The sequence below is a fragment of the Capsicum annuum genome, chromosome 6, assembly GCF_002878395.1.
Source record: "Capsicum annuum cultivar UCD-10X-F1 chromosome 6, UCD10Xv1.1, whole genome shotgun sequence".
Lineage (NCBI taxonomy): Eukaryota > Viridiplantae > Streptophyta > Magnoliopsida > Solanales > Solanaceae > Capsicum > Capsicum annuum.
This window is the reverse complement of record NC_061116.1, coordinates 132,590,052-132,612,716: the sequence shown is the minus strand read 5'-3', so window position 1 is coordinate 132,612,716 and position 22,665 is coordinate 132,590,052. Positions and strand designations below refer to the sequence as shown.

The 22,665-nt window shown below is 33.8% G+C and overlaps 1 protein-coding gene across 1 annotated transcript; it reads right to left on the bottom strand.

Annotated features, from left to right (window-relative positions):
* Positions 1–597: 597 nt before the first annotated feature.
* On the bottom strand, positions 598–9,509 carry LOC107874282 (protein RETICULATA-RELATED 6, chloroplastic). Its single transcript, XM_047414428.1, is given in 8 exon segments — positions 598–897; positions 1,768–1,876; positions 7,627–7,741; positions 7,744–8,179; positions 8,375–8,482; positions 8,558–8,689; positions 9,257–9,306; positions 9,455–9,509. Coding segments are annotated over 8 exon segments (1,152 nt in total). The 3' UTR covers positions 598–750.
* Positions 9,510–22,665: the final 13,156 nt, after the last annotated feature.

Sequence of the window (22,665 nt, the reverse complement as noted above, 5' to 3'; positions counted from 1 at the left end):
TCGCCCCGATGGATATCTCCTCTCAAACAACCACCAAAGGAATCCCTCTTTCCACATGAGGATGATAAATGGTGATGCCTACTTGCAGAGCATAGTCTTCCATGAAATTAATTTTACAATGCACTCTAAAATAAACGATATCTTGTTAAAACCCTCTGTAGCAGCGGTTTTGGAGAATCTGTGCATCTTTTGCATAAATGTTTTCATCCTCTTTCCTGTATTCCTTTCTTGAATAGTCAAATTATTGAATGCCTTCCCCGTAGACGTAGTTTGAGAGATTGGACCCCATTGACTACTTTCAGGATTCTCAGATTTTGCAAGTTAAAGTGTCTTGCATTCAGCCACTTATGACAAACAAAGTTTATCTCATCGTTCACTATTTATAATTTCTCACTTGTTGGAATTCCTTTCACTTTATCTCAAGCAAAAATGCAACTTTTACGCTGTCACTTAAAAAGTCAAGGTGCAACTAAAGCAAAGTTTGAGCGTTTACAACTACCGGGTAAGAGAAGTATCTAGTTCAACGCTGTAGTTGGTTATAGCTAAACAGTGCTCCAATGTAGTTTCCGTTTACCTTTATTCTAGGCAAAGTAGATAGAGTGTCCGAATAACAATTTTTTACTGGACGTGTATCAAAATTTATCAACTGTGTATACTGACAAGCTAAAAAGTGAATGGTATACAGCAGGAGAATCAAAACTGCGGCTTACAAGTTATGCTAGAAAGTAGAGAAGATAAGTAAAAGTGCTACTATTGACTGTTGATTTCATCAGTATTGGTATCTTCTGATGTATTGCAACCGACTGCAGCTGGATTTGCAGAATCTGGAGGAAGATCAGAAACTTGCTGACTCTTCCGAGCCTGCAATCCTGTAAGCCGGGCAAGGTCGATCCATTGCTGCGGAAGAAGAGATACAGAAGTACTAATCATTAGCAAACAGAAAAATTACATATTAATAATGAGATGATTAGTGGATGAATGGTTGGTAAAACAACAGGCCATGATGGAGGACAAGTTTGTAAGAAAATAATGTCCGAGACCCAGGGGAGGAGCATGTGAGGCATTAATTGGCTAAGGGCAGAATTAGGTAAGTAATAGCATTGAGAAGTTCTCGGGTCCCTCTCATCCCCTTTCTGGTTCATCTCCCCCTTCCCTGTTCTTCTCGGTCTCTCTCCCTCTCTTTTCCAGTGTATTATGTTGCTACAGTTTAGTCCCTTAATTAGTGTTTGCATTTGACTATTTGTTCAGTTCATTAATGGAAGATTTGCTTGGATTAATAGGGTACATTACCCTGGTTAGAATCTAATTGGTTTTGCTTGGTGACATTACTGTTCATTGCATATTTACTTCAGAGCTTCTATGGGGATAGGAAACTTCTCTTGAAAGAAAAGTAATATCTCCTGCTATGTTTCTAAGAGAATTAAGGCTAATTGGGAAACGGATGGAACAAATATAAAGAACGGAGGACACAGCAATATAGGATAGGAAATCTAAATAAAAGGTTTCAAGTGGAGAATGGTAAAGAGGCGGGCACATTTTCCATTGAGCTTCGAACTGTAAACGAGCTTGCCCTTGGGTCAGAATGAATAAATGAAAGGCATTACCCTGAGGAGACCCTCACGAAGATTAATCTTTTAGATTCCATCACTAACCTGCATGACTGATTACTAGGATGCTCATGAAAGTAGTTTATGGTCGGTTAGTTGTAAAAAAGAAAAGGAAAAAAAAAAAGATTTAACTTCAAAAGCATTTTAGACCGTATCTAACCTGGGTTCCCCAATAGGAGTTGATCCTTCGAACAACAAAAGATAGCACATTTACAAGAAATGTTTGGTCAGAAAATTGATCTGCAAGCCGGTGCTCTACCAATCCTGCATTTCAAGAATATTATCATTTTCGATTGAACCTCGAGCACCTTAATAGAAAGTTAAGGAAATCATTGTCAGATAGGTGTTTCCAAAGTAAATGCTACTACAATATTTGAGCGAACGCTCGTGTCAAACATATTACAATAGTAAAGATGAAGGATCCAACAACATACCTAGAAAATCCCACAAGTGAGGTCTGTGGAGGGTAAAGTGTATGCACACCTTACTACTACCTCGGGAAGGTTAAGAGGATGTTTCCGAAAGACCCTCGGCTCAAATCTAGCAAATCTAGGTACAAAAAGAGGAAACAGTGATGAAAATAAAGCAACGAACAAGGTGTAATGATCCACTAGGTCATTTCCTCGATTTACGCGTATTTTCAGCGTTTCAAGTCTTCCCACAATGGCTACAGGTCATTTGTGACTTGTCGGAACTGCCGGTTCGGTTATCGGATAGTTCGTTTGGGTTTTAGGCACATTTCCCTGTTTTGGAGCTTTCGATGTTAAGAAATTGATCTCGGACCAAAACTCGTAAACGACCTCGGATGAGGATTCCAACAACGCCATCAGCTTCGGAACATTGATTTTAGGCTAGAGGGACCCTTGGTTCAGGTCCCGAGGCTTCCAAACTCGTTTTGGGTTGTTGAGTGGATTCTATGAAAATGAAACTATAGGTGTGGGCCCCATATTTAATTGAAACGATCTCGGATGAAAGTTCTGATGGTTCCATTGAGTCTGGAATATCGAATGTGGTATAGTAGCATAATTTGTTTGTGAGCACGGAGTTTCGAGCGAATCACGAGCACCCGATCGGAATCCATTTTGGACTTAGAAAATCTGATGCATCAGGTTGCAGGTGCAATCGCTTAAGCGTCCATTTGACCGCTTAAGCGATCAATGTCCGCTTTAGCAGCCTAGGCACTACTTTAGCGGCACCTAGGGAAATCCCCTTCACCCGAATTTCCCATTCATTTTCTCATCATTTCTACACTATTTTGGGAGCTTGAAGAGAGGAAAAAGTGGGAAATAATCCATTGAAGCTAAGGAAAGTTAGCCTAACACTCCTTGGACGTTTTTCATTTTTTTACCGTCAATTTCCATCTTATTTCATTTCAAATTCTTAGAAATTAGGTCTTCAAATCCCTAGACCTTCGGAGGTGATTTGGGCCCCGATTTACGCACCATTTGTGCTCAACTTTTGAGCACACATTCCTTGTCCTTCGAGGGATCTCGTGACGAATTTAATTTGGTATTCCATTCGCGGGCCCCGCAGACCCGTTCTTGACCCGAATTCCAACGTGACCCTTTATATAACAATATGGGTTTTGTTTTACTCCTAATGACGTGTAAATTACTATTTTGATAGCGTGGCGGCGTTTCAAGATTGTGGTGTAAAGGCAGACGATTTGTGGACGACTCAAGACTTGCGGTTCGGCATCGAGGTAGTCTTCAATTTACTCTTCTTCATGAGATAGTGCATGATATATATTGCATGTTATGTAAGGATGATATGATATGATATGATTATAGGTAGGATACCGTGACTTAGCCTATTTTATGAGTTTAGGGATAGAAGGGTGAACCAACCCTTAAGATGAAATGCGTGTTATAGTAATAAAAGCCTATCACCCTAGATTATAAGCATGTTAACCACAGTTGATGCTAAGCATCCTTTAGTATATAGTTTATTACTTGACTAGTGGACTATCATAGTTTCCCGGATTATAGTACTATTGCTATATTGGTTATATACTGTTAGGCCGCTTATGATTATATTGTGTGGATACCGGTGATGGCATGCATAGACTTTGGTACGTTCATGCGCACTTAGTGGTACGATTTCGACTAAATCATGATTTTGCTACTGCTTTCTAAAAAGGGACTTATTCCCACTTTTCACTCTTACAATGGGTTCTTTATAAAAAGGGAATCATACCACCTTATTTAATAATTTACGAGCTTTTGAAACTAAAAATGATGTTTTGAAAATTAGATCGAGATTGATTTCGGTCCATGGTTTATCCACTCTTTTACCATTACCATTTACTTCGATTGTGAGAGATTCCAACCCTTTCTACTCGATTACGATGATTTAGTCTTGAAGTTAATCTCGAGCAATGGATTTACAAGCTTACACTTTTAACCACTCTTCGAGTCCGTGCATTTACTATATATACATCTCTCTGGTATTTGACAGAGCAGACTGTGATGATGACTGGAAATCCTGAATCAGGACCAGGTCAGTGTATATGGATATTCCTGAATCCCCTAGGGCCCCTTCGTCCTTATGTCGTTGTGCCGGAGAAGAGAGGTCGCCCTAGGTCATGCCTTTGCGAGCCATCGAGTTGGAGAAGGTGTATACACTGGGTAAGTTATGGCACATTGATCAATTATGGTATTATGGATTTACTTTGCATTCATTCATGCATGTGCATCGCCTATCACGAGTATGTTGTTTGGTGCTTATATCTATCAGCCTTATAAGGGGTTGCATAGGTATAGGCTATGATTGTTGTTTGTCGAGCGTTGATTAAACCTTTCAAATTTATGGGGCCCCGGTTAGGTATTATTTGTCTGGACTAGCCGATTACTTTATTGTTGTTATTATAGTTAGTGCGTGACAAGCTGATTATGGACTGATACTGAGGTTGGAGGTACGGTTCTGAGTTCTTTCCTTTTATGGTTATTTATATTATGGGCAGTGCACTCATGGTTAAGACATTATGACTACAGACCCAGATTATGCTAGTGTCAGCTTTCCTATTTGGTTAGGATTTCCTGGAGAGGTTAGGGTTGGCTACCTTAGGTTGTTAACCTTGAGTTAGCCTAGTATGCTTATATATATAGAGAGAGAGAAAGAGCGCTCTATGGTATTACCATATATCCTTCTATTCCCTTGCTTATTCATATTGTATATATATTTCTTAGCCTTGTATGCTACTATATATCCTTCTTCATCCTTTATTTGTAAATTGGCCAATGATATACGGTAGAGTACTTTAGTTCCCGAGTACAGCTAGAATAGATAGTTTATCCTTATTGTTTCTTAGCTTTATTATGTTAGCTCTCTGGCTAGTGGCCTGTAGTTATATTCCTGATTTGCATGTTATCTATGTTTGCATTATCTTTGGAGCTCAGACGGCAGTTGTCTACTGAGTACCACGTGTTTGGTATTCATACTACACTTCTGCAACGTGCAAATCATAGTACGTGTTCTCGTCGTTATTGTGTGCATCATGTAGAGCAGCTATGGATCGGAGATTTGGGGTGAGCTCTTGGTGTTCAGAGTACTGCTATTCTCCCTCTTATGGATTAGGCTGGCCTCTATGTTGTATTTAGAGATGGGTTGTACCTGTATATTTATTCAGTATTAAACTCGTACTCTTGTTGTATTAGAAGCTCTTCACCAACTTCACCAGATTTTGGGATTGCCTTATATGTAAGTCTTATCATATTTATTTCGCTATTTTCTTTCATTCTCTTAATAGTCTGTTACTAGCAATCCAGACTACGGGCTTACCTACAGGTGGGTTATAGTAGGTGTCATCATGACCTGAAAAATTGGGTCGTGACACATGGAAATAATGCAAAACTGATCAGAAAAACAATAAGCAACCACAAAATAGTGTGATAATAGAAACACAATAAACAAGAACAATGAAAGATATCTACGGCTAAACCCTAAGCTACCATATTATGATTCATGCACGACAACCCTCCTACCCGACTAACTTTCTACTCTAATACGGGTCCTCCGTATCCCCCTATCTAAAGTCATGTCTTCGGTATCTGAGCATGTGCATGCCCTGTCTAATCAACTCTTCCCAATACTTCTTCGGCCTACCTCTACCGTTCTTCGTACCTACTATATATCCAACCTCTCACACCTCCTCACTAGGACATCTGATTCAAACCATCTCAATCTCGTTTCCTTTATATTGTCCACCACGGAGGCCACTCCCACCTATCTCGAATAACTTCATTCCTGATTCTATCACACCTAGTATGTCCACACATCCATCTCAACACTCTTATTTATGTGACATGCATCTTCTAAACATAGGAGTTTTTTACTGTTCAACACTTTGCCTATACAATGTCAGTCTAACCACCACTTTATAAAACTTATCTTTAAGTGTTGGTGGTATATCACGCAAGACTCCGGGGGCAAGCCTCCACTTCATCCACGCCGCACAAATATGATGAGTGACATCACCATCAATGACCCCATTACCTTGGATAATAGCTCTTGAAAAGAGCCTATGTGTCCAACTGCACTTCCACACCTTCCTCATGCGAATTTGCACTCCAAATACTCCACGTTGGTCCTACTCAACTTAAACCCTTCAACTTTCAGAGTTTGTCTCCACACCTTCAATCTATCATTCACTCCTTTACGTGTCTCATCAGTCAGTACTATGTCAACTACAAATAACATACTAAAGCACTTCATCTTGGATGCACCACATCAATACATCTATCACCACAACAAAGAGGAATGGATTAAGAGTTGATCCCTGGTGCAGCCCCATTTCCACATGGAAATGCACTGTGTCGCCTCCTACCATTCTAACCTGCGTTTTAGCTCCATCATACATGTCCTTTATCGCACTAATGTAAGCCTCCGGTACACCTCTAGCCTCCAAGCAACTCCAAAGGACTTCCCTCGGAACTTTGTCGTAGGCCTTCTCAATGTCAATGAACACCATATGTAAGTCCCGCTTCTTTTCACGGCATTTCTCCATCGGTCTCCTCACCAGATGGATGGCTTCTTCTGGCTTCTGTAGTAGATTGCCCCGACATGAATCCAAATTGGTTCCAGAGTAAAGATGAAGGGACCGAATTCAATTAACAATCATAATTACACAAGCTCCATGAAGAACCAGAATAAGTTCAGTGTTAATTGATGTTGTTTCTCAAACTTGAAAGGGATATAAACCATGGATTAAAGGTCAATTTTCTTACAAAATGACAGCAAAATTCAGTCTCCAATTTGCATCATTGTGGCAGGAACATCATGCAGAAAATTCCTTAAAACTTGCAGGAGCTAAAGATAAAAGCCCAGTCCCCAATAAAACCAACAGCAACATTACCCAAAGTAAACAACAAAACCACACACCCAGTATATTCCCACAAAGTGGGGTCTGGGGAGGGTAGTTGTACGCAGTCCATACCACTACCTCAGATGTGAGATAGAGAGGTTGTTTCCGATAGACCCCTGGCTCAAAACAAAAACAGTTTATATAGAAATGGTAAAGGAACATTACCCAAACAACAACAACAACAACAACAAACCCAGTGTATTCCCACCTAGTGGGGTCGGGGGGGTAAGATGTACGCAGTCCATACCTCTACCTCTGATGAAGTAGAAAGGCTGTTTCCGATAGACCCCCGGCTCAAGACACGAGATACCACACAAACACATAGTAAAGCACAGAAGTAGATTACATAACATAAATACGGCACCCATAAGTAATATAAAACAGAGGAAAGCAAAGGAAAGCACACAGATTCGTAATAAAACATGGAACACGGAAGACGGAATCATAACAGGAATAAAACCCCCTCCAAGTAATTCCCTACACTAGCGATCCAAACTGGCCCTAATCCCCCGGCTCAAGGAACATTACCCAAAGTGTTGTTTAAAAATATACTGGCACAGTACATGTTTAACCAAGATATCCAATGAAAATAGATGATCATCATCTTGGATTTGAAACCAATGGTATGAAAGATTAAACTGTCAAGTATATGTGGATGTTACCTGATAACGCAGATTTGCAGATGTACCAAGAAATGATGAATACACAAGTGCCGTTTTCAATATTGGAGACCGTTTGTTCTTTTGGACAGTAGTAAAGGTTGGTTTAATGCTTTGCGCACTGCATACAAGATATTTGATGAAGCCACTGCCCCGATGCTAGAAATAAATCCTACACCGGCCAATTTAAGGCCACCAACAAGCACAGAGGCAACTCTGTGACTCACATTCCAGTCCTTCCCAACAAGACTTTTCTGAAAAGCATTATCTGGGATGGAACCCAGGAGATCTTTCACTGCTCCGATGCTCTCAGGTGCATCAACATTATCAGCAACTGACAAGAAAGAATTTGTTGGAGCAGGAAGCCACACTGTGAAAAAATCCACAACTATGCCCCTGACAGTGTCAGTAATAACATAATCAAGCTCTTCAAAACAATTCTCTTTACGCTTCTCATACTGCGCCAACAGAGTAGTTGTTATTGATATAGATTCTTCAATAGCTAATCGATTTAGAAATTTAGGATCAGCCAACAATCTCTCTCTAAAACCCTGCATTAAAACAAGCTTCTTTTCAGCTACAAACAACTTAGCATTTTCTTTAAACACATGTACAAGCATAAAACAAAAAAACAAAGTAGAAAAAATCAATGTTCTTTTTATTTATTTTTTCTTTCTTTATTCCTTCTCTTTTCTCCTTTTTTTGGTGAAAGGGTATCTTAAGAAGAGATGTCTATCACAGCACACCTGAAAACGGTCTGTTAACTCTGAAATGAAAGGATATTGCTCTAGATCAAAAAAGTTCTGCAGCACTTCCGGGGATACCACACCAAGATCTAGTCCATTTTGAAGGTCCTAAAAAAGGTAAGATGTTAGTGTAATAAAATCAAGTTCCTCAAGAGTGCAACTCAATGCAATATGCACAATTACTAGTATGTAATCGTTTCCCAACAGCTGCGCAGTATCATATACTCTCAAATTGCAACCAGTGTATTTTAGTTGAAATTTGAAGCCAAAGATAGTAATAACTTCAAACTTTCTGCTACGACGTGTCAATTGACCCTAACATATGGGACACTAGGAAAAGAGGAAGATGAGTGTTGTAACTGCAGGATCCGTTACCTACAATCTCACTGAAACCCAGCAAAAAAGTGTTATAGCTCTTGGCTTAATGGAAAAGAACTGTAGAGACAGATGTGTGGTAAGGGCATGCCACGTGTTTGAATCCTGACTAATGAACCAAGTCTGGTATTTAAGAGGAGTAAAGTGGAACAGAGGATTATTTTGATTATAATAAGAGGGAAATTTGATACAAATGAAAAACTTGTGTGTGAAGAATTATGTTTTTTTACACAACAAATCCAACAATTCCTTGTGTCGCTTGGTTCTATTTTATCTCAATTACTCTCTAAAAATATGAAATGAGATATTTTACATATGGGAAGACAAGACCTGTGTCATTCTTACTTACTGATGAAAAAATTAAAAGGGCAAGCCCATTTTCGCTGATCCTTTTGGGACCCAAAAGAATGTTAAACAGACATCATTATCCAAGCTCAATCTTGATTGTAGTGTAAGAAAGTGACAAGGTGCGACACTTTATTGGTCCGATAACAGCAATCAGCATACAGGACGGTGGTCATCCGATAATGAGTTCTGCAACTTGTAAGCCTTTAATTCTGAAATTCAATGCATTTGTAGAAAGAGATCTTTCAATGAACACCTCAAATTTTATGCATACATAGAGTGCTCAGGAAGTCATGTCAACAAAATGGAATAAAAAATTTATGATGAGTAACTCAAGAAAAGCCTTTTCCACCAAAAAACCTGTGCAATATAATTTACCACTGAGGTAAAACTCTAAGTTATTCGGACTTTTCATTTTTGGTGCCGCACCTATGTCAAAACGACATGGGTGTGGGTTTGGGATCTGTAGCCGATGTGGTCAACCTCTTTTGGGTACTTTGACCAAAATCGACAGGGAAAGTTCGGACAGAGTTAAGAAATTCTGTGAAAAACAAAAGCTAAAGTGAAATTGAAGAAAATGGAATATCTTGTATATAGAAATTTCTATGTTATTGCTGTTTCCTTTTATCTTACTTCATTATTTTCTTCTTGAACAATATTTTCTCCTCAAGATTTTCGCATAATATCTCATAATTTATGTTTTATAACTCTATTTTTAGATATTTCAATTATTTTTTGCCGAATTTCCGCACTCGTATTCATCCCTAGATCCATATTCCTGAATCTTTAAATTGAGACCGTGAAGAATCAGACCTCTAGATCCGTACCCGTATCAGACACCCACACCCAAGTCCGAGCAACTTAGGGTGAAAGCATGACAGATGTTTGCTAAAGAAAAAATCAAAAGAAAATGCCTTACTAATACACATGCAGAGACATCAAATTCAATTCACTACAGCAGATAGAACAAATGAAATTGCATCTGAGGACCTTCAACATGCTATTCAGGGGTTAAGGTTGCGGGAAATGATATAAAGGTCATCATACAGGACTCTGATTATACAAGGAGTCGGTCTTGTAATATTAAAGTTATTCCTTTTGGAAAGGTGGTTTTAAAAATGAAAATGTGAGAACCCAATGGCTTGGTTAATGAAGTGGTGAAAACCTTGGAGACCAGGGTTCAAATCCCAGTAGAAACACAAAACTCTAGGTTATTTTTTCTTATTTGCCTAGTCATGATAGTTAGATTCACTCAGTACCGGTGTTGGTGGGAAATAGGAGGTACCTAATTGAAAATGTGAGGTGTGCACAAGCCGGCCCAGGCACATCCGCCACTAAAAAAAAATAGTAGATGTGATGCACATGAGAGGAACTAGATAGTGCTTCAGTAGAAACATTATGATCCTATATACAAGGGTAACGACTCAATCAGAAAACTTCTCCACAGTACTAAAAGCTCCATTTGCAAATGCAATTCATTTTGATGAGTGAGAAACATCTAAATGCATATGGGACCAGAGGCAAGCCAAGCTAGATTAGATCTTATGGAATTTGATAAAAACACAAGGAGAACACATAGGACACAATCAGTGTGAAAAATATGATTGAATTATTGTAACTACATTATTACCTATTTATAGACTGTAAAGAATGTATCTTGGGCCTAACTCAACCTCAAATGCTAGCTCATGAGGGGAGAATTGTTCAAGTCCATATAAGGAAATCAATTACCCATCCCTATTCCGACGTGAGATACTTAACACTCCCCCGCACGTCCAGATCTCATTAATTGGAGAGTGGACAACATAATATGGGGTCCAACATCGGTGAACAAAGATTTGGAATGGTCCTGGCTTTGATACTATGTAAAGAATGAATCTTGAGTCTAACTCAATTTCAAAAGTTAACTCATTAGGGGAGGATTGTTCAAGTCAATATAAGGAGACCAGTTACCCATCCTATTCTGACGTGAGATACTTAACATAGAAACTACGTTTCAATCCTTTCCTAATAGAACACTATATTACAATCTTTTTCTTAGTAGAATTCTATATGTTATTCCTATTCCTGCTCACATTCTAACACTCCCCTCAAGCTGGTGCATAGAAGGCATATGTACTAAGCTTGTTATGGATGTAATTAATACGAGGATCAGAGAAGAACATGATGAAGATATCTGCAAAAAAACCTACAAGGACTGCTCTGGATGTCTAGGAGCAAGGCTAGCAACGGACCGAAACTGGTACCGCCGGACCGATTTCACCGGTACCGGAACTTCCTTACCGGATTTGCCGCCGGAAACAGAATTAACTGAACCGGAATACTGGAATTTTACGCTGATTCGCACCGGTCCATTGGTTACCGGTGTGAAACCGGTCGGACCGGAACGTCACCGGAAGTTTACCGGAAGAGACACGGAATGGCCTACGTAGTACGTACAGTTTTTTACAACTTTTAATTTAAATTTTATATATATATATATATATATTAACTTATAATAGCCTTAACTTTATATATATTAACTTATATAATTTATTAATTTTTTTTAATAAGTTTAAGTTTTAATATATCTTAAAAAATTTAAAATATTAACTTAAAAATATATATCTTAAACTTGAAAATATATCCTAACTTTATAAAGTTTTGTATTAAACTTTTTTTCTGATAATTGCAACAAACAAAAGACAAATTTTAAAATAAAATTAGGCGAATAGTCGTTATATTTACACAAATTTCATACGTTGTATATTTATTACAAAGATATTAAAAGAAAATCTAATCTACGCAGCCACCTTTTAAGAAGGGTTCTGTCTGAATTAGATCTCTATTGTAGAATTTTATTAATATCTAAATTGTATATAATAGTTTAGGCGTAACTTTTCTATTTCTTCGGCGGATAAATCTTTCGGAATTGGTCTTTTTCCTTGTTCCTCCGTTGCTTCCATTCCATCATCACTATTTTCCTCAAAAATTTCATCTATTTCATCTTCAACATGGGGCGGTAATTTTGGGAGACCAAAATTTCTTCGTTGGGAAAGTTTGGAAATTGTTTGATACGGATCTTCCACCATGATAAAAGTTGTTGTTTTCCAGTTTCATCTCTAATACTTTCCCGATCCTGCGAAAGATACGAATCAAAATCATTACTCCTGCAACATTGAAGACCAATTTTTTCACCCATCTCGTCATCTAAATCATCATATCTTGGTCTAGAAGTAAGAGGTTCGATCGGCTTAATATTTTGTTCCATAACTTGATACAAGTTATATAATTTCTTAGCTTTAGACACTATGCTAGCACAACAAGTGTCAACTGATGGCTTTTCACGAGGTCCAATTTCTAAATTGTTATATAATTTTTGAACCAACATCACTACACCATGTTCTTTATAAAATAGGATGAATAAAGTAGTTGTCAAATAAATTTGTGGAATAGAAAAATAATATTTTTTAAATTTATCAACCATAGCTTCAACTGCCTCTTCGTAAGGGCATATTTTTTTATATTCAGCAAGTACTTTAGAAATAGCAGTAATAGTTACTAAAACAGAAGAAATAGTTAGAGTATATTGAGCAGATACTGTGTTTATAGCTTGATAAAAAGTTTTCAAAAATTTACAAAGTTCTTCTACTTCAGTCCAATAATCTTCATCTAGCATTAAATTAACATCCTCATTATAAGCATTACAAACTAATTGTATATGTTTACGATATATAAAAGTAACTTCAAGCATTTGAAACAAAGAATTCCATCTAGTAGGAATTTCTTTTGGAACTTTTCGATATGAAAGTTCACATTGCTTACATTTATATTTAAAATCATCCATTACATCCTTTCTTTTATTTTTTAAATATAACTACAAGCAATTCGAACTTTAAGACAACCAGTACTAGTATGATACAGTACTAGTACAATATTGAGAAAGACATCTTTTCCCCTGAACTTGTTCTCCAAACTCACTTTAGCATTTAAACTTAACTTCCGTTTATTTATACTTCTTAACAACTTTCAAGTGAATTATATTCACCCCTTACAACTGACGTGGCAAAAAAAAAATGAGTGAATTTTTTTTAAGGGCCCACTTTATTGTTATTATTATTATTATTATATATATATATATATATATATATATATATATATAAGAAGTCAAGGGCATAACTTGATCTTCTACATCAAAAGAAGATCGTCACTCCCCTTTCCCACCCCCCCCCCCACCCTCTACCCCTTACATTTTATTTCTTCATCTTCTACATACCCCCACCCCGTTTCTTCGTAATTCCCTTCCTATCAAGTCCTAATTGATCCAAAATTTCATTTTTCAACAATCAAAAGGGGTTCAAGATTGATGAACAAGTTTGATTCTTGGCTAAGAATTTCATGTCATACAAATACCATCTATACAATTTATGAATTTTGGACTGTTTATGCCATTTATGTAGACATTTTTGAGTAAAAAATTGAAAATTAAGGAGTTTTGGAATTTTGGGTTTTGGTTAATGTGAAAAAATCTGGATTTGAGATTTTGTGTATTGATATGTTTTTGTGATCACGTACTTGTATTTAGTTCATTATTGAATTTGCTCAAGTTAATTTTACATTTGATGAAGAAAAAAATTCATTGAAAAGCTTGCAACAATGGTAAAAGAAAAAGAAAAAAGGATGTTTTTATGTGAAGAAGAAGAGGGGGGCGGGGGAGGAGGAAGGGGGATGGGCTGCTGTACTGAAGAAGAAGAAGTAATTGGGGTGAGGTGGCGTGAGGTGGGGGGTGGGGATTGTGAAGAAGAAGAAAGAAAGGGGTGGAGTCTATTTTATTTATATAAAATATATATTTTTATAAAAAAAAATATTATGTGAAGAAGAAGGAGAGGGGGGAAGGGGGGACGCGGGGATAGGGAATGGGGGGCTGTTGTATTGAAGAAGAAGAAGTAATTAGGGCGGGGTGGCATGGGGTGAGGGGTGGGGACTGTGAAGAAGAAGAAAGAAGGGGGTGGAGTCTATTTTATTTATAATATATATATATATATATATATATATATATATATATATATATATTAACAAAGAATATATAAAAAATAAGTGTGTGGGATTATTATTATTTTTTTTGAAAAATTATAATTTATTACGTGGCAATGACATGACACTGATGTGGAAGTGATTTGGTAATGGCATGGCGCATGTGTAATGCACTCTCCGTGTGAGAATGAGATTTTGATTTTGAGAGTGAATTTAATTCACTTGAAAGTTGTTAAGGGGAGTAAATAAACGGAAGTTAAGTTTAAATGTTAAAGTGGGTTTGGAGGACAAGTTTGGTGGGGGGAAATGTCTTTTCTCTACAATATTAGATGGACTGTATCATTCACTGTGGTTTAATAATAGTTTTTTTGTTTGATCTGATGGTATGATACTGTATGATAATAGGTAAATTTACTAAAATATCCATAATTATTAAAAAATTTAAATTTACTAAAATTTATTTATAAAGAAAACCTTACATAGTATTAATATTTGGTCATCTACATCCATCAAAGAGCTGCTGAAACATGATTTCTTCTTAGCTTTTTGCTCCGACTAAAGCAAACCTGCAAAAATCCTTCCACCAACAATTTTTACCACTGAGTGCTCCCTACGTGGTTCCTTCAGAGCAGGTTGAACTTGATTTTTTTGATGCGTTTGATCCTCCTCCTTGTTTGGCCTCAAATGAAACAAGTAATGGAATGCCTGAGAATGTGATGTTTCTAGCAGATATGAGTGAGCTTGTTTATGATGATCTGGAGATTGTACACAGTAGATCACATTCTTTGGTTGGTCTTTCTTCATATAAAAATCAGGTACTGAAACTCGAGAAGCGGCTCACCATTCATGAAGTAGAACATTCGCTGAAACTGGTAGAGAATGTTATCGAACAGACAATTAAGGAAGATCAAGGTTAGCATGTATTTTGTTGATAAGGGTAAAATAAGATTAAATAAAATTATATAAGGGTATAATTGAAAAAGAAAACATGGCATACCACCAAATTGGTGGTTCAGGGAATTAGTGGATTTCATAGTTATCAAATCATGGAAAAATACCATATTGTACCATCCCTTTTAGCAAACAATCAAAACAAACATGGTTCCCATGGTAACCATATCATACCATACCATGGGAAACCACCATCCAAACAGACTGTTAGGGAAGAAACTTTTCTGCACCTCATGTTTTTTCAATTTTCTTTCATTTTATTTATTAGGCACAAAGGGCTCGTGTTGTTATTTTTTATTTTAATTTATACTATATAAATAAAATCTAGATAATTAGTTATACTTTTAATATGTTTGTAAATGTTTTAAGTTGCTAGCTATTGTAATTTATAAGAATTTTTTGACATTATAATTTATTATTTTAATCTGTATTTATAATACTCTCCTTGTCCAAACTTTTATGGCATTGAGAGTCAATTATATTTTAAAAATAATTTAACTTTTTAATTATTGTGATTTATAATACATTTTCTTTTATTTCAATTTAAGTGACACACATAATTCCGACACTCAATCAAATATCATGATCGAAATAACGAAACAAACATGTCTTAAATTACATAATCTATTAGAAGTGATATAACAAAATCACTAGAAAAATAGTTGTAAATTTTTTTTTAAGTGTGTCTCATATAAGATGTCAAGTAAATTTAAAACATAAATAGTTAATTTATCATTTTTTTTTGGCTATTTTACCTATTTATTGAATATTATTAATTTTTTAATATTTAAATAATTAATCAGGGGTGAATAGTAAAATTACGAATGAAACAGCTGAAGCAGACATGTCATAAATGTCTATTTTATTTTTATATTAAATATTATTAATTTTCTAATACATAAATGACATGTAATAATTAATTAGGGATGATATAGTAAAATTACGACGCAAGCAGGCATGACGATCTTCACCTGCTTCCTTCACACTTCTATATATTCAAATTTATATAAGATATTATTAGGTTTTAAATACATAAATGACATATAATAATTAATTAAGAATAATATAATAAAAATCACAGAGCAAATAAGCATAACGACCTTCACCTACTTCCTTCACTCTCCTATATCTATCTCTATATAATAGGAGAGGCAAAAACACCACGTGTCAGTACCACAAAAATCAATAATAAATAAATTAAAATAAATAAATAATTAATTTAAAAATATGCATTCAGTTTTTTTAAAAGAAAACTGTGAATTTAAAACCAACCGATAAAAGTTATTTTACATTAAGAAAACCTTTCTCCCGTTCTTTCACAAAAAAAAAAACTTTTCTTCCGTTCATGAGCAAAACTCTCCATTGATTTTTCACAAAGTGAATTTTCTTTCCACAATTTTTTCGATCTCTTAAAATTCATTAGGTTTTTCCCAAAAAATCAATTTTGTGATCCAATTTCTACTTTTTTAGCAAAGCAGAATGGGGTTTCATGTTAGAAGAAGGGGATAGTTTTCATGTCAATATGATGGCCTTTTAGTAGACTGAAGTAGTGGCGATGATACGAGTTGTACAGCATGGAAATTCGAGAAAATGCTTTTCAAAAAACGTATCTGCCAAGTATATGCAAGTACTCAGACACTCATTTTATTCTTTTTCTTAGTACAGATAGATTTCTTTTCTTATCCAAGTGCTCCATTAATGTCTATGCCACATAAGTTGCTGCCAAAGTTAATATAGTGTAAAATGCACATGGAATAAAATTATATTAGAAAGGAATTAAGGATGTGACATTAAAAATGACTTTTCTATCAAGGTGTTATTATATAATTTAATTTTCAGGTATGTCTTCAGAAAGATAGTCATTTGGGAGAAAAAATTATAGATTACTACAACAGAGCTAATCAAAATGTGGTTCTTCTTTCTTTTGCCAATTTCAGGCTGTCATAGATCTCCTTTTTAAGGGAGGCATGTCTAACTGTTAATGCATTGAAGAATATGAACTGGAACCTAAGTGCCATCGATTCTATAATGGTACAAATTGAGTTTCCACAGAAATTTTCTCAAGGTGCTTGAGGTTGATGAAATTAATTGGTTTTCACAAAACATTAGTGTATTTTTCTTGAGGAAATAGCTACTGAAATCAGGCTCAGAACTTAAAAGGATAACTTTTTTAGTTGATGGTAAGGTATTTACACTATTATATTTTTGAGCTCGCAATTTAGTGATTTATACTTTGAGAGTAATGTGTTACCTTTGAAGTGTCATATGCTTCTGATTTTGAATTGCATATTGTGTTAAGTAAATTTAAAAGGAGGAAGATTTGACTTAATTCATGGTCTGTGTTCTGTTACTTTTAGGTGTCAGCTCTTTTCGTTATGCTTAATTCCTTATATTAACAATGATAGTCATTTTCAAATATATTCTAGGTTTTGATATTTGTGTTGATATCGTGGTTGGAGATGATACGAAAAGAGACATTCTCAGCTGGACAAAAGAAGTATGTCTCGACTGGTATATTCTCTGATTCTTGGCATCTACGAACTCATCATTTTTTTATTATATTCACTAAATGGTCCATCATTTGACCAAAATGTAATGAAATATCTGTTAAATCATAAAATACCTTCCTGAAATCTCTTTGATGGTTGTGTGAAAGATTTGCTAGATGTCGAATCAGCATATTTCTATTTTTTACTTTTAATCCAAATAAAAATAATTAAGATAAGTAGTATTTGAAGAACTACGACTGTAATCTGTAACCACTATGCCAGCAACTGGTACCAAAGTAAGGTGGCAAGGATAGTGATTTTCCTTAACAGGTGTGCTCACGGAAAGTTGTGTGGGACTAGCAGCAACAAGAAGGCTTGAAGAGACCTTGACACCATCAAACAGTCAAAATAGCATATAACTATGACATCAAATCTGATTGGTGTTTATCATCAAGAATAAAATCTACAATTTAGAACAAACAAGAATTCTTTGGCTCAATTTATTAAAGGTAATCTTTCGTTTCTTTCACTTTCTAGGAATAAGTCTAAAATTTTCGATTTTGCAATCTCGGCTTGTATATCAAATGGGTAGAGATCAAATATTTATTTATTTTGCATAATTTGTTTTAAATATCTATTTATCAAAATAAATTACTTTTTTCACTTTTAGGTAATATATCAATTTATATTTTGAGGTTTCTTTGAGCCTCAAAGTTGTTCTCTTAATTTTTTGCACAATATATATACTTCATTGAAACAAAAAATAATAAAATTTATATCTAATATTTTTGATAAATGTTTTTTCTGTTTTTGAGCTATTCTTAAACTAAGAAGAAAATTTATTTATGATTACAATTTTGCAAGAGGCCGATAGAGAATGAATTTACCATTAATTTTCCTCTTGATTTCAAGTGAACCTATTACAATTAGCAAAAATATTATTGTATTCTTGGAGTCTTATCAAATGTTAGAGTAGCCTTATGGAGCAAGTCTAACATTTGATATGTGGAAGAGGGGAGAAAACAAGAAGTCGCCTACTTTACTGTGCGGTTGCTAAGCTATATCAATAATGTTGCTAAAATTATTTGGAATGTCATTGGTATTTCCAAGATACTATCATGCATGCTTTGCAATCTAAATGAGTAAAATATCTAAGCAAGAGAGAAGAGAGGTAAGAACACTTTTGGAGGTTCTGAGTTTATCTATTTTCAATCAGTTTCTGAATAGAGGTAAGAAGAGTTTTTCATTACTTTGTTTTGTATTTCATTATGGTCCAAGAAAATTCTTGAATCAATTCAATGCATGGCTAAGAAAGAATTTGAAATTTCAAGTTTGTTTTACGCTTTTGACATTGTCTCAGAAAAAGGACAAATTTAAATTTTAGGTTTATTGATTTGCCGGAAGTTTGATATTTTCTAAAAAAAAATTTGAATCGATGCATAATTTAAAAATGTACAATGATATTTCTAAAGATTAAATGTTCACAATAGTGCATAATTCTTTGATGAAACGAGTTATATGGAGTCAGAAATTGATACTTATAATTTTAGTGGAGGAAAAAAATAGGTGATTGCTTTTCATATGCACAAGTCTTGATGGACAGAGTTTCTGACACTTGTGCAGGCAGAAGATTGCAGGCTTCCATGAAATTAAGCTAGTGGATTTGGACACCCCAATTATCAAAAATAAAAAATAATCTGATATGAAAAAGTAACATAACCACAACCCATAAGTGATAAAGTCATTCCCTTCATGGTGGAAACTATTTTCATGAAGAAAAGAGTTTTAACAAAGTTAACTGGACAACGAAAAAGATTTCAACAAGATTGAATTAAGTGAGGTCCACTATCGTCCTTTTTCATGCCAATTCTAAATAATAAATAACAAGAAATTTCATCAAGGAACAAATTTAACAAAAATAGTTTTCATTATTTCAAATTCTGAATTCCAAATATAGCCAACATCAATTTGATTTTTCTCATATAAGTATGACTGTTGACATCTGTTTTCTATTTTGTCAGGTGCAATTTTGGTGAAGGGCAATATTGAAAGGATTTCTCCATCATTCCTATCTTGCCACCAACTCATGAAACATAAAAGATGTCGGAGTTGATAAAACTGATGTTCAATATGAATTTTAAAGAAAACGTATTTAATTTTTTTGTGGTTCAATTTCTTTCATATTATTGCGATATTTTGTTAATATAACTTCATAATGTTTTAGCAAATATTTAAGATGATCAGAACTTGAAGACAAGATTATTTCAATTATCTCAACTCTTTTTCTATTTTAAAATAATCCGCGCAATGCGTGGATACGTATGCTAGTATTAGTATAATATAGTATATACTATCTTGATACATAAATAAATATGTAAATGTAAATAAGAAGAAATTAAAACTTTTCTGCACGTTAGCCTTTTAAACTTTTCTGTACATTATGCTTTTCCAACTTTCTTTCGTTTACTAGATATCAAAGGTTCATCCTACCACGGACCCAATATATATTATTTTTATTTTAATTTATATGATACAAATAAAATTTAAATAATTAATTATTAACATAATTTCAAGAGGCTGAAAAATATTTTATATCTTTTGAATTTTTTAGGTTGTTAATTATGCGATTTATAGTGTTTTTTTATGTAATTTTCAATAAAAATAAATACTCTCTCTACCCCAGTTGTAATTTACAATACTTTTTATCTCATTTTCAAATAATATATGCTAATTTATATCTTCTCTTTCCATTTCAAATTATGTGACACTAATATAATTTTGATCGGACTTTTTATATTGACATATCATTTTGTGTTTATTTTACCTTTTTTTTATGAAATATTATTAGCTTTTCAATGCTCAGATGACCATAATAATTAATTAGAGGTGATATATTAAAATCACGATTGAAGCAACAAAACAGACATGTCTTAAATGACTTGTAATAACTAATTAGAAGTGATATAGCAAAATTACTGTAAATAATAATTGTGATAAAAAATTAAGTTGGTCTTGTATAAAACATCAAGTTAATTTTAAATATCAAAAATTAATTTATCATTTATGTCTTTTACCTTTATTATTAAATATTATTTATTTTTTAATACTTAAATGACTAATAATGATTAATTATAAGTGATATATTAATTTTTTGATACATAAATGACCTATAATAATTAATTAGGAGTGATACAGTAAAATTACGATTGAAGGACGGCAAGCTGACAGGATGACCTTGACCATCTTTCCTTTGCTCTTCTAATCGTAAATGGCTCTTCTATATATTAGAATATATATATTTTTTAAGTTCTTAATATATAATTTATAATATTTTTTATCACATTTTCAAATAATATATGTTACTTTATGTTTTCCTCTGTCTCATCTCAACATATATATATATATATATATATATATATATATATATATATATATATTAAGTTCTTAATTATTGTAATTTACAATATTTTTTTATCTCATTTTTAAATAATATATATTACTTTATATCTTCCTCAGCCCCATCTCAAATTATGTGACACTAATATAACTTCGATAGTCAACTAATTTTTTTATGTTAACATATCATTTTATGTCTATTTTACATTTTTAATGAAATGTTATTAGTCTTTTAATGTTTAGACGATCATAATAATTAATTACTGGTGATATAGTAAAATCACGATTGAATCAACGAAGCAAACATGAAATGACTTATAATATTTAATTGGAAGTGATATAGCAAAATTACTATAAAATACCTGTGAAAAAAATTTAAAGTGAGCCTCATATAATACGTCAAGTTAATTTAAAACATCAAAAGTTAATTTATTATTTTATATCTATTTTATATTTTTTTATTAAATATTATTAATTTTTTAATACTTAATAATTTATAATAATTAATTAAAGTTGATATAGTAAAATCAAGATTGAAAAGCAAACAAGCTGGCAGGATGACCTTGAGCTGCTTTTAGCGCTCTTCTATATATTACTAGGGGTGATATGTCCCGTGTTAGCACGGGCCCAACGTGAACATTATTTTAGGTTAATTATTATGGTTTATAATATTTTTTTACGTAATTTTTAAATAATATATGTTACACCTTCTATCTCAATTTATGTGGTATTAATACAATTTTAAGAGTCAACTAAATTTTTAAAATATTTTAAATTATTAATTATTATAATTTATAGTACTTTTTCTTTTGTCCCAATTTATGTGTAGTATTAAAATTTAGACAGTCAACTAAATTTTGTTTACATCTTTTTAATTAGTTTAAGTTGTTAATTATTATGATTTATAATAATTTTACGTAATTCTCAAATATATAACAATTTTTTTTTAAAAAAGTAAAACAAACAAATGTAAAAGGAAATATGTAAGTTGGAAACACAAGCAAACATGTTGATCTGATGTCTGATTATCATTCTTTATAAGTGAGTTAATAAATCACAAATGTCTATTTAAGTGGCACAATGCTTAGATGACCACAATAATTAATTAGGGGTGATATAGTAAATTTACGGCTGAAACAACGAAGCATATATAAATGACTTACAACAGCTAATTAGAAGTGATATAGCAAAATACTATAAAAAATATTTGTGAAAAAAATTTAAGTGAGTCTACTATAAGACGTCAAGTTCATAAAACGTCAAGAGTTAATTTATCATTTTATGTCTATTTTATCTTTTTTATTAAATATTATTATTTTTGAGATAATACCCAATTATCCCCCTGAACTATACCCAAAAAGGTTATGACACACTTCAACATAAAAGGGGTCCTAGTACCCCCCCTGAACTAATTAAAAGTGTAATTTTGATGTTCATAGTGCAAACGTGGTACATACGTGGCACAACACATTGAAGTGTCCACGTAGGCACACGTGTGTGCCATGTAGGCACTAAAGGTGTCAAAATTACACTTTTAATTAGTTCATGGGGGTAATAGAACCCCCTTAAAATTGAGGTGTGTCATAGCCTTTTTAGGTATAGTCCAGGGGGTAATTAGGTATTTTCTCATTATTTTTTTAATATTTAGATGACTTAATTAATTAGAGGTGATATAGTAAAATTACAGTTGAAGTAGCTGAAACAGACATGTCATAAATATCT